General features: G+C 44.4%; 1 protein-coding gene across 1 annotated transcript; it reads left to right on the top strand.

Annotated features, from left to right (window-relative positions):
- Window positions 1-13,737: 13,737 nt before the first annotated feature.
- LOC121852687 (zinc finger protein 239-like) lies at window positions 13,738-14,580 on the top strand. Its single transcript, XM_042346579.1, has one exon. It carries the CDS (start codon window positions 13,738-13,740, stop codon window positions 14,578-14,580), a length of 843 nt encoding a protein of 280 aa, XP_042202513.1.
- Window positions 14,581-15,049: the final 469 nt, after the last annotated feature.

The following is a 15,049-nucleotide window of genomic DNA, read 5'->3' as shown; positions in this document are numbered from 1 at the left end:
GGGCGGAGCAACTTGGGGGACATACAGATATGTATGTAAATTATCTGTTCAATCGAACCGGGGGTCGGATATGTGAACTGTGGGTGGGGGGGGGTACAGGGCAAGAATCGCATTCAAATTTTAGAATAACAATATGGTCGTATTAGCATTTTAATGCGCTTTAATGTATGTTACGTGCAAATGCAAATCGTTAGTCGTAAATGCGAGGGAGGGGTTAAGAGGTGCACGCTTAATCCAGTGTTAATATTTATTTTAGCATCATATTTAAGGACACTGTTGTTGATAAGAATTCGTCTGGACATGGCACGGTCCTTGTTCTACTCGATCAACCAAAATGAGTACAATATCGGTCGTACAGGAGTGCGAGTTCATTCATGAGTAATATTCACAGAGCCCCGATGACACTAACCTACCTAAAGTTATGGTTAAACAAAGTAATCTTGAGTGACTTAATTCTCAGCTCAGACATGATCATCGCAATCATTTCCAAAGACGTGTGGGATCCTGCGAGAGCAGGTCACGACTACAAACAGCTGGGCAGCAGAATCTGAAGTAGCTGCGTCGCCCTCGAAATGTGATGTTGCTGCTGTTGTTGTCGCTACTGTTGTTGCTGCTGTAATTGCTTCTGTTGCTGTGATATACGCAGGGAAGTGGTGTTCCGTGATGGGATGACGCCTTTGATTAAAGCCTCTGATCAAACTCACCCGATTGATGCCCTTGATCGTCGCATTTGATCAACTCTGATATTGTATACTCTCACATGTTAAGCTCTATCATAGTGAAACATAATATTATAACCTATGAACTACAACCTATCCATTGTAACGCTGTAAAAGAATATTACCTATTGGGTTTCACTCCCTCGTCGAGAAGGCCGCTCTCTTCCTTTTCTAAAGTTACATGCTAATTTCTCTGCATTCACTTTAAATCGAAAACAAAGTTTTTCCATTTATTCAAAATAAGCGCACAATTACACACTGAGATGCACTTACATATTCATGCATGATGCACAGTGGGCACATTACCCTTCGGTATGTTAATAAACATGCGGATTGTGCCTTCCAAAATTAACAATCGAATGCAAATATCCTGAAAGACAAAGGATTTGATCCTAGGTGGGGAGTTATAAGGCGGCTCAGAAGCAGAGCTCAATGCCATTTCGAGAGGGAACTTGATGAGGTTGGACGCTCGACTCGTCGCTCTGCTGATCGCCCTTCAACCGCGAGACAACGCAGCCTGGCGAGCACAATTGCTGTGTCGACAGTTAGGCGACTTTGCGTCGGGAGAGTTCGTGGCGACATCTTCAGACGGGTTCCAGACATCGATATACCGTGAATCTACAAGTAAGTGTCTATTTTCGCGGATAAACTCTTAAACGTGTTCGTCGTCAAATTAGCGGTATTTTTTGCGTCTCGGTTAGACGCGAGTGTCGTTCTTGTTTTAGCAGTTAACAAAATCCAAAACTCCTTTCGGCCGATAGCGTACTTTTGACTCAATAACACCGCTGCTGTTACTACGCTCACATGGAGCAGAGACGCTCTCCACAGCCCCACGCACACGGAGGCAAGAAGCCATTCAATTGCTCTGTGTGTGAGAAGTCCTTTTCACGGCCATCACATCTTAAGAGACACCAGAGAACACACACGGGCGAGAAGCCGTTCCTGTGCTCTGTGTGCGGGGAGACATTTGCACACTCATCACATCTTCAGAGTCACCAGAGAACACACACGGGCGAGAAGCCGTTCCTGTGCCCTGTGTGTGGGAAGACATTTGCACATTCATCACATCTTCAGAGTCACCAGAAAACACACACGGGCGAGAAGCCATTCTTGTGCCCTGTGTGTGAGAAGGCATTTTCACAGTCGTCAACTCTTAAAAGTCATCAGAAGGTCCACAACGATAGGAAACTGAAATCAAAAGCTGAAATTCAAGGTGCTGCAATGGATCCTGAAGAAGTTTCCACCTTCGATCCCATGCAGTTGGATTAGTGGCTCGAGGATCAAACCGAGAGCTCGGGGTGACTGAAAAATATTACGTCATGTGGTTATACCTTTTAATCCGTATAGAGTACTTTTGTGTGTAATTTTAGTTTTACAGTTTTTGTGAGTTCAATTACGTGCCCAGTGGTGGTTTGTAATGTTATCGGATTACTTGCCGAAGTGGTGTGATGAGCACTAGTTGTGAGAGGGTTCAATTGTAGTCGTTAAGGGCTAAAGTTGGAATGCGTCTGTAGTTAAAATCTTTACTCAACATTTAAAAGTTTTTTTTTCAAGTATATAGCTTTTTTTGATTGGTATTAATCGACTTTAGATAGTGATTTCAGGATGTACATTGATGACGCGTTCGTTGGATATATGGCCTTAACTTCAACATAGACGCACAGTGAACAAACGTGGTGAACTAATAAGGAAATCATGGGGAATGATACTTTAACACTTTGGTATTCCTGGAACGGAGTTTTGACGTACACATTATTGCAGAAGAATAAAAACGTATTTTTAACAAATGTTTGTCCGGTTTTGATTTTATAATATTCCTAGCAAAAACAGATTATTTCAGGTGTAGGATCTCCGTCACACAAGTGTGCCCTTAACCGACAGCATCTTGGCTGTCTACCCGATTAAACACGTGTTCCTTGAGAGGAAAGGTACCCGTAGTGAATCGTTCCCGAAGTATGTCGGGGATAAACTGTACTCTATAACATGTAAACTGTAATACTATAAACGATAACACCAAACATTATGAATCGTTACATGCACGTTAGTAGCTGTTAGAAGAAAACAACACCTAGCACCTTCAACTATACACATACAGCCCCAAAGAGCCAACTCGTAAATGGGGCGGTATATGACAGCCTTCGCTGCTGTCGACGGGGCCAAGCAGCGAGTGTTTAACTCCATTGTTTCCGAATCCGTGTCATCACCCGGCCACATCTCCCGAACAAGGCAGCTTTCCTTATGCTGTGTATTTTAGCAGTATATATTTACGGACGCACTTGAAGATAACAATTCGAGTAGAAAATGCAGGCGACTTGTTCTACCAACACGATTTCAAATTTCTATCCGAAAGAAATATGAGTTAGATAATTGGTTCTTTACCTTCTATCTGGCAACAAACTGACACCTTTTTGCAAGGAGTCATGTTTGCATAGACCGCAATACCTGCAGTCATAATACAAACAAAAGAACATAACTCTGATAATGTGCACTGTCTTGAAGTTGATTGGTCCACACCCGAGACAGCTTTCCTTCGAGCCTAGTCTCATATGGGTTGGACCAGATGACGCCAAAAGGTGCGCCTTTTGGCGTCATCTGGTCCAACCCATATGAGACTAGGCTCGAAGGAAAGCTGTCTCGGGTGTGGACCAATCACTTCAAGGACAGTGCACATTATCAGAGTTATGTTCTTTTGTTTGTATTATGACTGCAGGTATTGCGGTCTATGCAAACATGACTCCTTGCAAAAAGGTGTCAGTTTTGTTGCCAGATAGAAGGGTAAAGAACCATTGATCATATTTTTACTGGCAAATGAGGTCCCCATAGTGTAAATATGAGTTAGTTCATGAGTAGTATTCACTAAGCCCGATTGCACTAACCTACACACAGTTATGATCAAAGTAAACATTAGTCGCTCATAACTACCCCAGCTCAGACATGATCAAGCCAATCATTTCCAAATCCGTGTCGGGTCCCACGAGAACAGGGCACGTCCACAAACTCTCAAATTGTAAACTCACATTGTATACTCTAACATTATAAACTCTAACAATATAACCTTTAAACTATGAGCTATACATTGTAACGCTTTAAAATAACACTACAAACTAGTGTTATAGTAAACTATAATGTTGTGAACTCTAACAATATAAGCTATGAGCTATACATTATAACGCTATAAAATAACAATAAACTGGTGTTAAAGATTAGAACACCGTACATTGAAGTGTGATATTTGAATTCGAATTCTTAGCTTCACACCGTGGTCCTTTAGGAATCACAATTTGCTCGTCAGTATGTAACATGTCTGTATGTAATATGTATGCATGAGATATGTCTGTATGTAATATGTATGCATGTAACATGTATGTATGTAATATGGACGTGCGAACCAATGGTGGGATATGTGAAACATGAAGGTGCAGGATCAGGATGGGATTACAATTATTTGAATAACACTTTGGTGGTATGCGCCGCAGCCTGGCTGCCCAGCAGATACCAAGGAGGAATTTTGGGAACAATTGATGGACACATGCAATCAAATAAATGGAGAAGAGCAGTTAGTAATTGGTGGTTACCTAAATGGACACGTTGGAAACGCCCGGGATGGATACCCTCGAAACCATGGTGGCCAAGGATATGGTACCCGGAACGATGAGGAAAACCGAGCCCTGGACTTTGCGGAAGCCCATGATCTTGTCCTCGCCAACACCTTCTTCAAGAAGAGACCGTCCCATCTCATTACGTACGCCAGTGGTGGGAGATCAACTCAAATTGATTTCTGGCTTGTCAAGCGGGATAAGCTGAAAACGGTGACAAACACTAAAGTCATACCATCGGACAACATCACCCCACAACATCGCATCCTGATCATGGACATGAAAATGGACATTGGCCAGCGACATCTCCCACCAACAACGGAACAGCAGCGAATTAAGTGGTGGCGGATGAAGGAATGCAAAGATCAGCTGAGAGTCGCCCTCAATCAGATTGACGTGAACACCAACCGACCAGCGAATGCGATTTGGGAAGATCTCGCCGGCCAACTGTGCACAGCAGCAACGGAAGCACTGGGGCTAACTAAGCCGGCAAAACACTTCATTGACAAGCAAATATGGTGGTGGAACGAAGAAGTTCAGCTAGCAGTGAAAGAGAAGAAGCTAGCTTTCAAGAAGTGGCGCAAAACGCTCGCAGATCTGGATTACCAACAATACAGAAACTGCAAATCGGCAGCGAAGCGAGTAGTAGCAGCGGTGAAATTAGCTCAATACGACCAACTGTATGTCGAACTGGACACCCCAGAAGGTGCCAATAAGATCTATCGACTGGCAGAGGCGCGCCATCGTTCGACTCAGGATATTGGTCAGGTCAAATGCATAAAGGATGAGAATCACAGCACTCTCAAAGACCCGCCCGCCATCCTTCAAGGCTGGAGCGACTACTTCTCTGGAATCTGCAACCAGGAATTTCCCCACCCACCTATTATTAGCGCTGAACACGTACTCGATCCGGTTTCACCTATCACCATCACCGAAGTGGAACAAGCTATCAAGAGAATGAAGAATGGGAAAGCGACTGGCCCGGACGATATCCCTGCTGAGGCCTGGAAGATCCTTGGCAGGTAGGGTGCTGCCCTCCTTACCCAACTCTTCAGCACCATCACGAGCACCGGTGAGGTCCCAGAAGCCTGGTCGACCAGCACGACGGATCCAATTTGGAAGGGTAAAGGGGCCGTGGCAGAATGCTCGAATTACAGGCCAATCCGGCTCCTGTGTCATGCGATGAAGATCTTTGAGCGAGTTTTGGACACGAGGATTAGAAACATCGTCACCCTATCACCCAACCAATGCGGCTTCGACAAAGGATGTGGCACTACGGACGCCATATTCGCGGCGAGGCTCCTGCTGGAGAGGCACAGAGAGAAGAACAAAGCTGTGCACGTGTCGTTCCTCGACCTTGAAAAGGCATTTGACAGGGTCCCCCACGACCTCATCTGGCACTCGCTTCGATCCCATGGAGTCCCTGAAACCTACGTGCATTGGGTGCAACTCCTATACAAGAACGTCACCAGTGCAGTCAGGTGTGCAGTGGGCATATCACCGCCATTTCCCATCAGCGTTGGAGTGCACCAAGGATCGGCCCTGTCACCACTCCTGTTTATCCTGTGCATGGACACGATCACTGCCGACCTGCACACGCCCCTGCCATGGTCAATTCTCTACGCGGATGACGTCCTCCTCTCAGATGAAGAGAGAGGAGAAGTGGAAAGACAAACGCGCCTGTGGAAGGAACGTTTGGACGAAAACAGGATGAGGTTCAACATCAAAAGACGGAGTATATGGAGTGTGGCCCCCAAACCGACGGCACCATCAGCATTGACGGAGAAGATCTGAAGAAAGTGACGGACTTTAAGTACCTGGGCTCCACCATCAGCTCAGATGGTAGCATCACGACTGATGTGAGGTCACGAGTCAATGCGGCATGGATGAAATGGAGGCAAGTCACCGGAGTCCTCTGTGATCGGAAAATGCCGGATAGGCTGAAGGGAAAAATATACAAGACCATTGTCCGACCGGTGGCACTCTATGGATCCGAGTGCTGGCCAGCCACAACTGTACACGAACAAGCTCTCCACACCATGGAGATGAGGATGCTCAGATGGAGCCTCGGGCTCACTCGATGGGATCGTGTCAGGAACGAAGACGTTCGGAAGCGACTTGGTGTGGCCCCCATTGCGGACAAGATGCTTGAGGCAAGGCTTCGGTGGTACGGCCATGTGATGCGAAGTGAAGAGTCATCGGTGGCCAAGACTGCCGTGCGTATTGAGTCAGAGGGCCGCCGTCCACGCGGACGTCCGGAAAAAGCGAAGGATTGACCGAATAAAGGAAGACGTGAAGACGGTCAACGCATCCCCTGAAGATGCCCTGGACCGAGCCAAATGGAGAAGACAATGCCGAAAAGCGGACCCTGCGCCACAGCGGGAACAACGCTAGGAAGAAGAAGATCCAGAGTTTGAAGTTAAAGTTCTCCCATTAAGTAAACATAAGCATAATTGTTTTTTTACCCTTTTATCTGGCAACAAAACTGACACCTTTTTTACAAGGAGTCATGTTTGCATAGACCACAATGCCTGCAGTCAGAATGCAAACAAAACACACAACTCTGATAATGTATGCCCTGTCCTTGAAGTTGATTGGTCCACACCCAAGACAGCTTAGTCTCGCTCTCGACGAACGAGCCACTGCACGGACCCACCTCGTTCTCTTCACACCACCCCCAGGTGTTGATTGTCAACCCTCACCCGGGTGCTCACCGGCTCGGCGTGCCGTCGTCGAAGCGTCGTGGCTGGAGCGACTTTGACTGGGGGCCTTGGGGTGCTCACAGCGCGGCTCTGTGAGTCAGGCCACGTTCAAAGCGCGTGTGATTGTTGCACTCGAATGAGCGTGGGGGCAGTGCAGAGGTCGCAACCGGGTACCCGATACCCGTACCCTACCCGATACCCGGCTACCCTTACCCAGCCGGGTACGGGTAGCTGTTCGTGACCCTGGTGCGGCCGGGTATGGGTAGGCCGTGAGTCACTGGTGAGTAACCGTTTGTCACTCATTTCGGGTAGGGTACGGGTAGGGAACGGCTACCCGTACCCGGCCGGGTACCCGTACCCGGCCGGGTACGGGTATCCATTTGCGACCCTGGTGCGGCCAGGTACGGTTAAGGAAACAAAACCCGTTTGCGACCTCTGGGGCAGTGCCCCATCTAATAATAATTCAAAACAATAGATACATCATGTGCCTGCAGAGCTGTGAGTCGGTGGTGGGACATGTGCACATTGCCACAGCAGCAGCAGGGTGGGTGTATTGTATAGGCCGCAGACTTCATCGCAAGGCCACCAGCGACATGACGCAAATGTGAAAACACACCCCCCCCCCCCCCCAATCATGCTGCTGTCGAAACCCCAAATGGTTTCAAGCGTGTGGCGGCCCTAACCACACTGATGATGCCTTCATGGCGAAAGTGGTCCCCCGCTATGAGAATGAGTGAAAAACACCGATACAGGACAACCTCTGTTTGCTTTCCACAAAGTAGTACTCGCTTTATCGACCCCCGAGAGATGATTTTTAAAATTACAACTTTTTGATTGGCAATCTGTGCCCCAGCCACCGGGCGCTGTGTCCGATTATACGACCTGAAACTTCCTTCAAACGGTCACAAAAGGTTTCCCACCCCGATGTGTTGACGGCACTGAGCGAGCGGTGGGCATCGCAGCCATCCGACGGCAGGGGCTAAGTCTTCCTCAAGTACAACCGCTGCTGACTTCACCAAAAAATTAACCCGTAAAAACAAAGTTTTTCACTATAAATCCTTTATATGTGTGGCGGCTACTCGAGTCCTCTCGTCCTCTGGCTTGAGATGGCTGCCACCTATGGGTCAGATGAATGTCTGCCACCATTAAGCAATTGGTAATGAAATATTTTTAAAAAATTCCCTAAAAAGTGTAAAATTTGTGAATTTTTTTCACGAAAATTAATTGTCACGCACAACGAGTCTGTGTGCAAAATGTCAGCTCGATTGGATCACGGGAAGTGGGTTAAAAAACGACCGAAAGATTTGCACGGTCCTAAGCAAGCAAGCAAGTGAACTTAATATAAAGGATTTAACAAGTAAACCCGTAAAAACAAAGTTTTTCACTATAAATCCTTTATATGCGTGGCGGCTAGAGTCCTCTCGTCCTCTGGCTTGAGATGGCTGCCACCTATGGGTCAGATGATTATCTGCCACCATTAAGCAATTGGTAATTAAATATTTAATTTGTTTTTCCTAAACAGTGTAACATTTTGGATTTTTTTTCACGAAAATTAATTGTCACACACAACGAGTCTGTGTAGAAAATGTCAGCTCGATTGGATCACGGGAAGTGGGTTAAAAAACGAGCGAAAGATTTGCACGGTCCTAAGCAAGCAAGCGAACTTAATATAAAGGATTTAAAAATATATTCGCCTGTGGAGGACGCGGGGATCGATCCCGCGACCTTTGGCATGGGAAGCGAGGGCGCTACCAACTGCGCTACTCCGCCACGGCCTGTGGAGGGGTTACGCTCTGGGCTCTTACACTCTGACGTTCAGCCAAAGCCATGAATACGTTCTATTTGAATAAATGTAAAATACATTTTTTTTGCCTAAAAAGTGTAAAATTTTGGGAATTTTTTTTCACGAACAATAATTGTCACGCACAACGAGTCTGTGTGCAAAATGTCAGCTCGATTGGATCACGGGAAGTGGGTTAAAAAACGACCAAAAGATTTGCACGGTCCTAAACAAGCAAGCAAGTGAACTTAATATAAAGGATTTAAAAAAGATGCTTCCCCATGTATTGACCCTGTAAAAGGCGAGTCATTCCGTGACCAAGATCTGGATTCGCAGCCTCGCGATTGCCCAGCTTCTGCACTCTTGCCAAAGTGCAACAGTTGATGAACTACCCATTGGGAATTATTGATCGGACTAAACATCATTTGATCCACCGTAGGAATGCGATTGGCCACTGCTGCACTATGCAACAGTTGATGAACTACCCATTGGGAATTATTGATCGGACTAAACATCATTTGATCCACCGTAGAAATGCGATTGGCCACTGCTGCACTATGCAACAGTTGATGAACTACCCATTGGGAATTATTGATCGGACTAAACATCATTTGATCCTCCGTAGGAATGCGATTGGCCACTGCTGCACTATGCAACAGTGCAACAGTTGATGAACTACCCATGGGGAATTATTGATCGGACTAAACATCATTTGATCCTCCGTAGGAATGCGATTGGCCACTGCTGCACTATGCAACAGTGCAACAGTTGATGAACTACCCATTGGGGAATTATTGATCGGACTAAACATCATTTGATCCACCGTAGGAATGCGATTGGCCACTGCTGCACTATGCAACAGTGCAACAGTTGATGAACTACCCATTGGGAATTATTGATCGGACTAAACATCATTTGATCCACCGTAGGAATGCGATTGGCCACTGCTGCACTATGCAACAGTGCAACAGTTGATGAACTACCCATTGGGAATTATTGATCGGACTTAACATAATTTGATCCTCCGTAGGAATGCGATTGGCCACTGCTGCACTATGCAACAGTTGATGAACTACCCATTGGGAATTATTGATCGGACTAAACATCATTTGATCCACCGTAGGAATGCGATAGGCCACTGGTGCACTATGCAACAGTGCAACAGTTGATGAACTACCCATTGGAAATTTATGATCGGACTAAACATCATTTGATCCACCGTAGGTATGCGAAATTTCCACTCGTGGCTCTGAGGATAAGCACCAATATGTAAAGTGTAATCCCTTGCAAGCGCTTCCAGGCTGTGCTGACTCTGTAGCTATCACAGCGGTGGAAATTATTTGTTTTTTTTTCTCAATTTGATTGATTCTCTAATTAGTCTTGGCCAGTAATAATTCGATTTTGCACAACACTTCCACGTTATCAAAATTAGTTGAATGTCCTTGTTGGCAAGCGTGCTCTGCCACTGTTGACAGCTGTGTTTGAGATGTAATTACCAGTCAACATCTCATTTGGGTCATTTTTAAATCCTTTATATTAAGTTCACTTGCTTGCTTGTTTACGACCGTGCAAACCTTTCGCTCGTTTTTTAACCCACTTCCCGTGATCCAATCGAGCTGACATTTTCCACACAGACTCGTTGTGCGTGACAATTATTTTTTGTGAAAAAAAAATTCCCAAATTTTACACTGTTTAGGGAAAATATTTTAAATATTTAATTACCAATTGCTTAATGGTGGCAGACAATCATCTGACCCATAGGTGGCAGCCATCTCAAGCCAGAGGACGAGAGGACTCTAGCCGCCCCGATACCACGCATATAAAGGATTTAGAGTGAAAAACTTTGTTTTTACGGGTTAATTTTTATGTACCTTATACTGTATGAGATTTCTGATAATTTACATAACCAATACATTTTTCACTTTATTTATGTATATCTCACGAATGCCAACGCGAGTGTTTATTGTTGATGGCGAGTTTAGTAATTAGTCGTACGTACGGTACAAAAAAAGTTTTCCTCTAAAAAATAAAATCTCTCTCCGCCTTGGAGCCAATCACAGTTGAGCGTCTCGCCTGTCACGTGACGCGGCGGTTTGTTTTCCCGCCAAATTTTCTGGCTCCTCCCCCTCCTCGCTGGCGGCCATTTTAGAGTCGTGAGGGGGACAAGATGGCGGCCTCGACCATGACGGCGATTCGCCAGCGGTCAGTGTCACCACTATCAATATCACTAGCTCACTCTTACAATCTTACACTCTTACACACTCTTACACACTCACACTCACTAGCTCACTCACTCTCACTCACTAGCTCACTCACTCTTACACACTATCACTCACTATCTCCTACACTCTCACAAACTCTTACACACTCACTCTCACTCACTCTTACTCACAATCTTACACACTTACACACACTAGCTCATAATCACTCACTATCTCACTCACTCACCACACTTACACACTTACACTCTCACTCACAAACTCACACTCACTCTTACACTCACAAGCTCACTATCACTCACACACTCACTCACTAGCTCACACTCACACTGACACACTCTCACTCTTACACACTCTCACACTCACACACACTCACAATCTCACTCACTAGCTCACAATCACACACTCTCACTCACTAGCTCACACTCTCACTCACTAGCTCACTATCTCTCTTACACACTCACAAGCTCTCAATCTCACACTCTTACACACTTACACTCTCACTTACTAGCTCACACTGACACACACAGACACTCACTATCACACACTCACAAGCTCACTCACTCTCACTATCTCTTACACTTACACTCTCACAATCTCACACACTCACAATCTCACACTCACTCACTATTTCACAATCACTCACACACTGACACACTCACTATCTCACTCACACTCACAATCTCACTCACACTCACTCTGACAATCTCTCACTCACACACACTCTCACAATCTCTCACAATCTCACACACACTCTCACACACAATCTCACTCTCACTCACTCTGACACACTCACTCTGACACACTCACTCTGACACACTCTCACTCACAATCTCACAATCACTCTCACACACTGACACACTGACACACTCTCACTCACACTCTCACACACTGACACACACACTGACAATCTCACACACTGACAAACTCACACTCACACACTGACAATCTCACACACACTGACAATCCCACTCTCACACACTGACAATCTCACACACACACACTGACAATCTCACTCTCACTCACTGCCCCAACACAATGAAGGCTGCACATGGGCAGGGCCGGATTAAGATTGTGTAGGCCCCTGGACTACAAGATGCTGTGCCCTCCCCCCAGTAATATTTACAAAAGGAAAACAAAGTTAAAGAAAAATAATAAAATGTTTTTATTTTTTACTTTTCTCTTAATATCTTTATAATTCTTTAATTAGTAAAAGTTATGGCATTTTATTATTTAATTATTACAAATTATAATAACACATTTTTTATTGGTTCTTTAGGTAAAGTCACGTAGATGAAAACATGTTTTTTTTACAAGGCTAACAAGAAATACAATTCATCATTCACGAATGAAATAACTTTTCTCTTAATATCTGGAGGTTTATACTCTTTGGTTCTTTAGGTAAAGTCACGTAGATGAAAAAAATATAGTAAAATGTATTTTTTACAAGGCTAACAAGAAATAATATTCATCATTCACGAATGAAATAACTTTTCTCTTAATATCTGGAGGTTTATACTCTTTGGTTCTTTAGGTAAAGTCACGTAGATGAAAAAATATAGTAAAATGTATTTTTTACAAGGCTAACAAGAAATAATATTCATTCACGAATGAAATAACTTTTCTCTTAATATCTGGAGGTTTATACTCTTTGGTTCTTTAGGTAAAGTCACGTAGATGAAAACAATATAGTAAAATGTATTTTTTACAAGGCTAACAATAAATAATATTCATCATTCACGAATGAAATTACTTTTCTCTTAATTCTGAAGGTGTATACTCTTTGGTTCTTTAGGTAAAGTCACATAGAAGGGAAATAATAAAATAATATAAAACAATTAAAATTCTCATGACGTTTCGACTGCAACACAAGCAATCATATATTTATAGTTTTATTTTAGTATTTCCCTTCGTGACTTTTCCGAAAGAACCAAGAATATGAAAATAATTAAGTTACGACGTTTCGGAGGCAACACAAGCTTCCGTCATCAGGTGGGACAACCAGAGCACAATCACTGCCGTGAGCAGAGGGCTCTTAGTGACACGCTCTTATATAGTAGGGTGAGAAGGGGGAGGAACCAGGGAGGAGGGATGCAGGGGGGGGGCTCCCTGCACACGGGGGATGTCTCTGTAGTGCGTGTGTGCATGTTGTAACGTGTAACGTATACCTGCAGTCGATTTCATGTTGTGTGTAACGTGTAAGGTATAATTCTTTGGTTCTTTCGGTAAAGTCACGTATAAAGATAAAATATTAAATTGAATTAAATACTAGCATACGACGTTTCGATTGCAACACAAGCAATCATCATCAGGTATAAATTAAATAGAAACACAAATCTAGTATACTTAGAAATGTAATGTAATATAACAGAGAGTTGGATAACATAACAGTCAACACCCTATCTGGTTGATTAAGTTCTTCCTGAGAATGCTAAATTTGAGAGAGAGATTTAATCTCTCTCAACCAGATAGGGTGTTGACTGTTATGTTATCCGACTCTGTTATATTACATTACATTTCTAAGTATACTAGATTTGTGTTTCTATTTAATTTATACCTGATGATGATTGCTTGTGTTGCAATCGAAACTTTGTATGCTAGTATTTAATTTAAGTTATTATTTTATCTTTATACGTGACTTTACCGAAAGAACCAAAGAATAATTCCTGCAGTCACGAAAGCTCCAAATTAAGTGTAAGGTATATTTGCAGAGTCGATCGCATGGAGAAGCCCTCGACAGAGCGCCGTGCTAAAAGGCATCAATGCGACCGGTGTGCCTACAGCACGGATCGCCCTGGACACTTCAAGCTGCATGAGAGAACACACACGGACGAAAAGCCATTCAAGTGCACCACGTGTGGGAAGGCTTTTGTATGTTCATCAAATTGTCGAGTTCACGAGAGAACACACACGGGTGAGAAGCCCTACAAGTGCACCGTCTGTGGGAAGGCATTTGCCTACTCAAACTATCTTCGGATTCATCAGAGAGCGCACACAGGTGAGAAGGCATTCAAGTGCACCGTGTGTGGGAAGGCATTTGTCTATTCAAACTATCTTCGAGTTCACGAGAGAACGCACACAGGTGAGAAGCCCTACAAGTGCACCGTCTGTGGGAAGGCATTTATCTACTCAAACTATCTTCGGATTCATCGGAGAACACACACAGGTGAGAAGTCATTCAAGTGCACTATGTGTGGGAAGGCATTTGTACAATCAAGTTCTCTTCGAGTTCACGAGAGAACGCACACGGGTGAGAAGCCCTACAAGTGCACCGTGTGTGGGAAAGGGTTTGCTGCGTCAGGAAAACGAAAGAAGCATGAGAAGATCCATGAGAGGGTGAAATCTACTTGCGATGGTCAAAGTGCTGCTCCCATGAGTCCATCTTTCATAAAACAAGAATCGGAAGAAAATGACAACTTCGCTACGTGGCCAGGAGTGATGGTGAAGTGTGAAGAAGAGACAACGGTGAAGCGTGAAGGTCAGGGTTCGACTCCAGGTGGCGACCTCCTGGTGGATGGAGTCGGCGTGAAGCAGGAGGATGAGAATCGAGATTGTCGCTGGTGATGACCCCGTCGCTTCTGAAAAAGGGGTCATTTCAGCTTGGTCGGCATTAGCGGGGAAAAAAAATGTGTTTGTTTAGTTAACTGGAAAAGGACTTTGGCCATATTCCAGGGATCCATTTGTGCGCCGTTTTCTTTCTTTATAGATCGCATAAATATAAGTATATATAGTGTATACCCGGTGTGGTTTGTAAACATTGCCCCCTAGGGAGACAAATGCGTTCAGCCGTATTGCTGGCCACCCACCCACTCACTAGTGTATAATGTAACATAGAGACCCATAGACTCACAAAGAGACCCATAGACTCATAACGCAGACCAATAGATTCATCACGCAGATACCCATAGACTAATCACACATACCCATAGACTCACACAGAGACCCATAGACTCACAAAGAGACCCATAGACTTGTCACGAACAATAGACACACAAACATAGACTAAACCATACACTCATAACGCAGACCAATA

This window comes from Callorhinchus milii, unplaced genomic scaffold (assembly GCF_018977255.1).
Source record: "Callorhinchus milii isolate IMCB2004 unplaced genomic scaffold, IMCB_Cmil_1.0 Scaffold1040, whole genome shotgun sequence".
Lineage (NCBI taxonomy): Eukaryota > Metazoa > Chordata > Chondrichthyes > Chimaeriformes > Callorhinchidae > Callorhinchus > Callorhinchus milii.
The sequence above is the reverse complement of the archived record's forward strand: the minus strand, read 5'-3'. Positions and strand labels throughout refer to the sequence as shown.

Excerpts from the sequence above, each read along its gene's own strand:
- LOC121852687 (XM_042346579.1), top strand. The coding sequence starts at position 13,738 with ATGGAGAAGCCCTCGACAGAGCGCCGTGCTAAAAGGCATCAATGCGAC.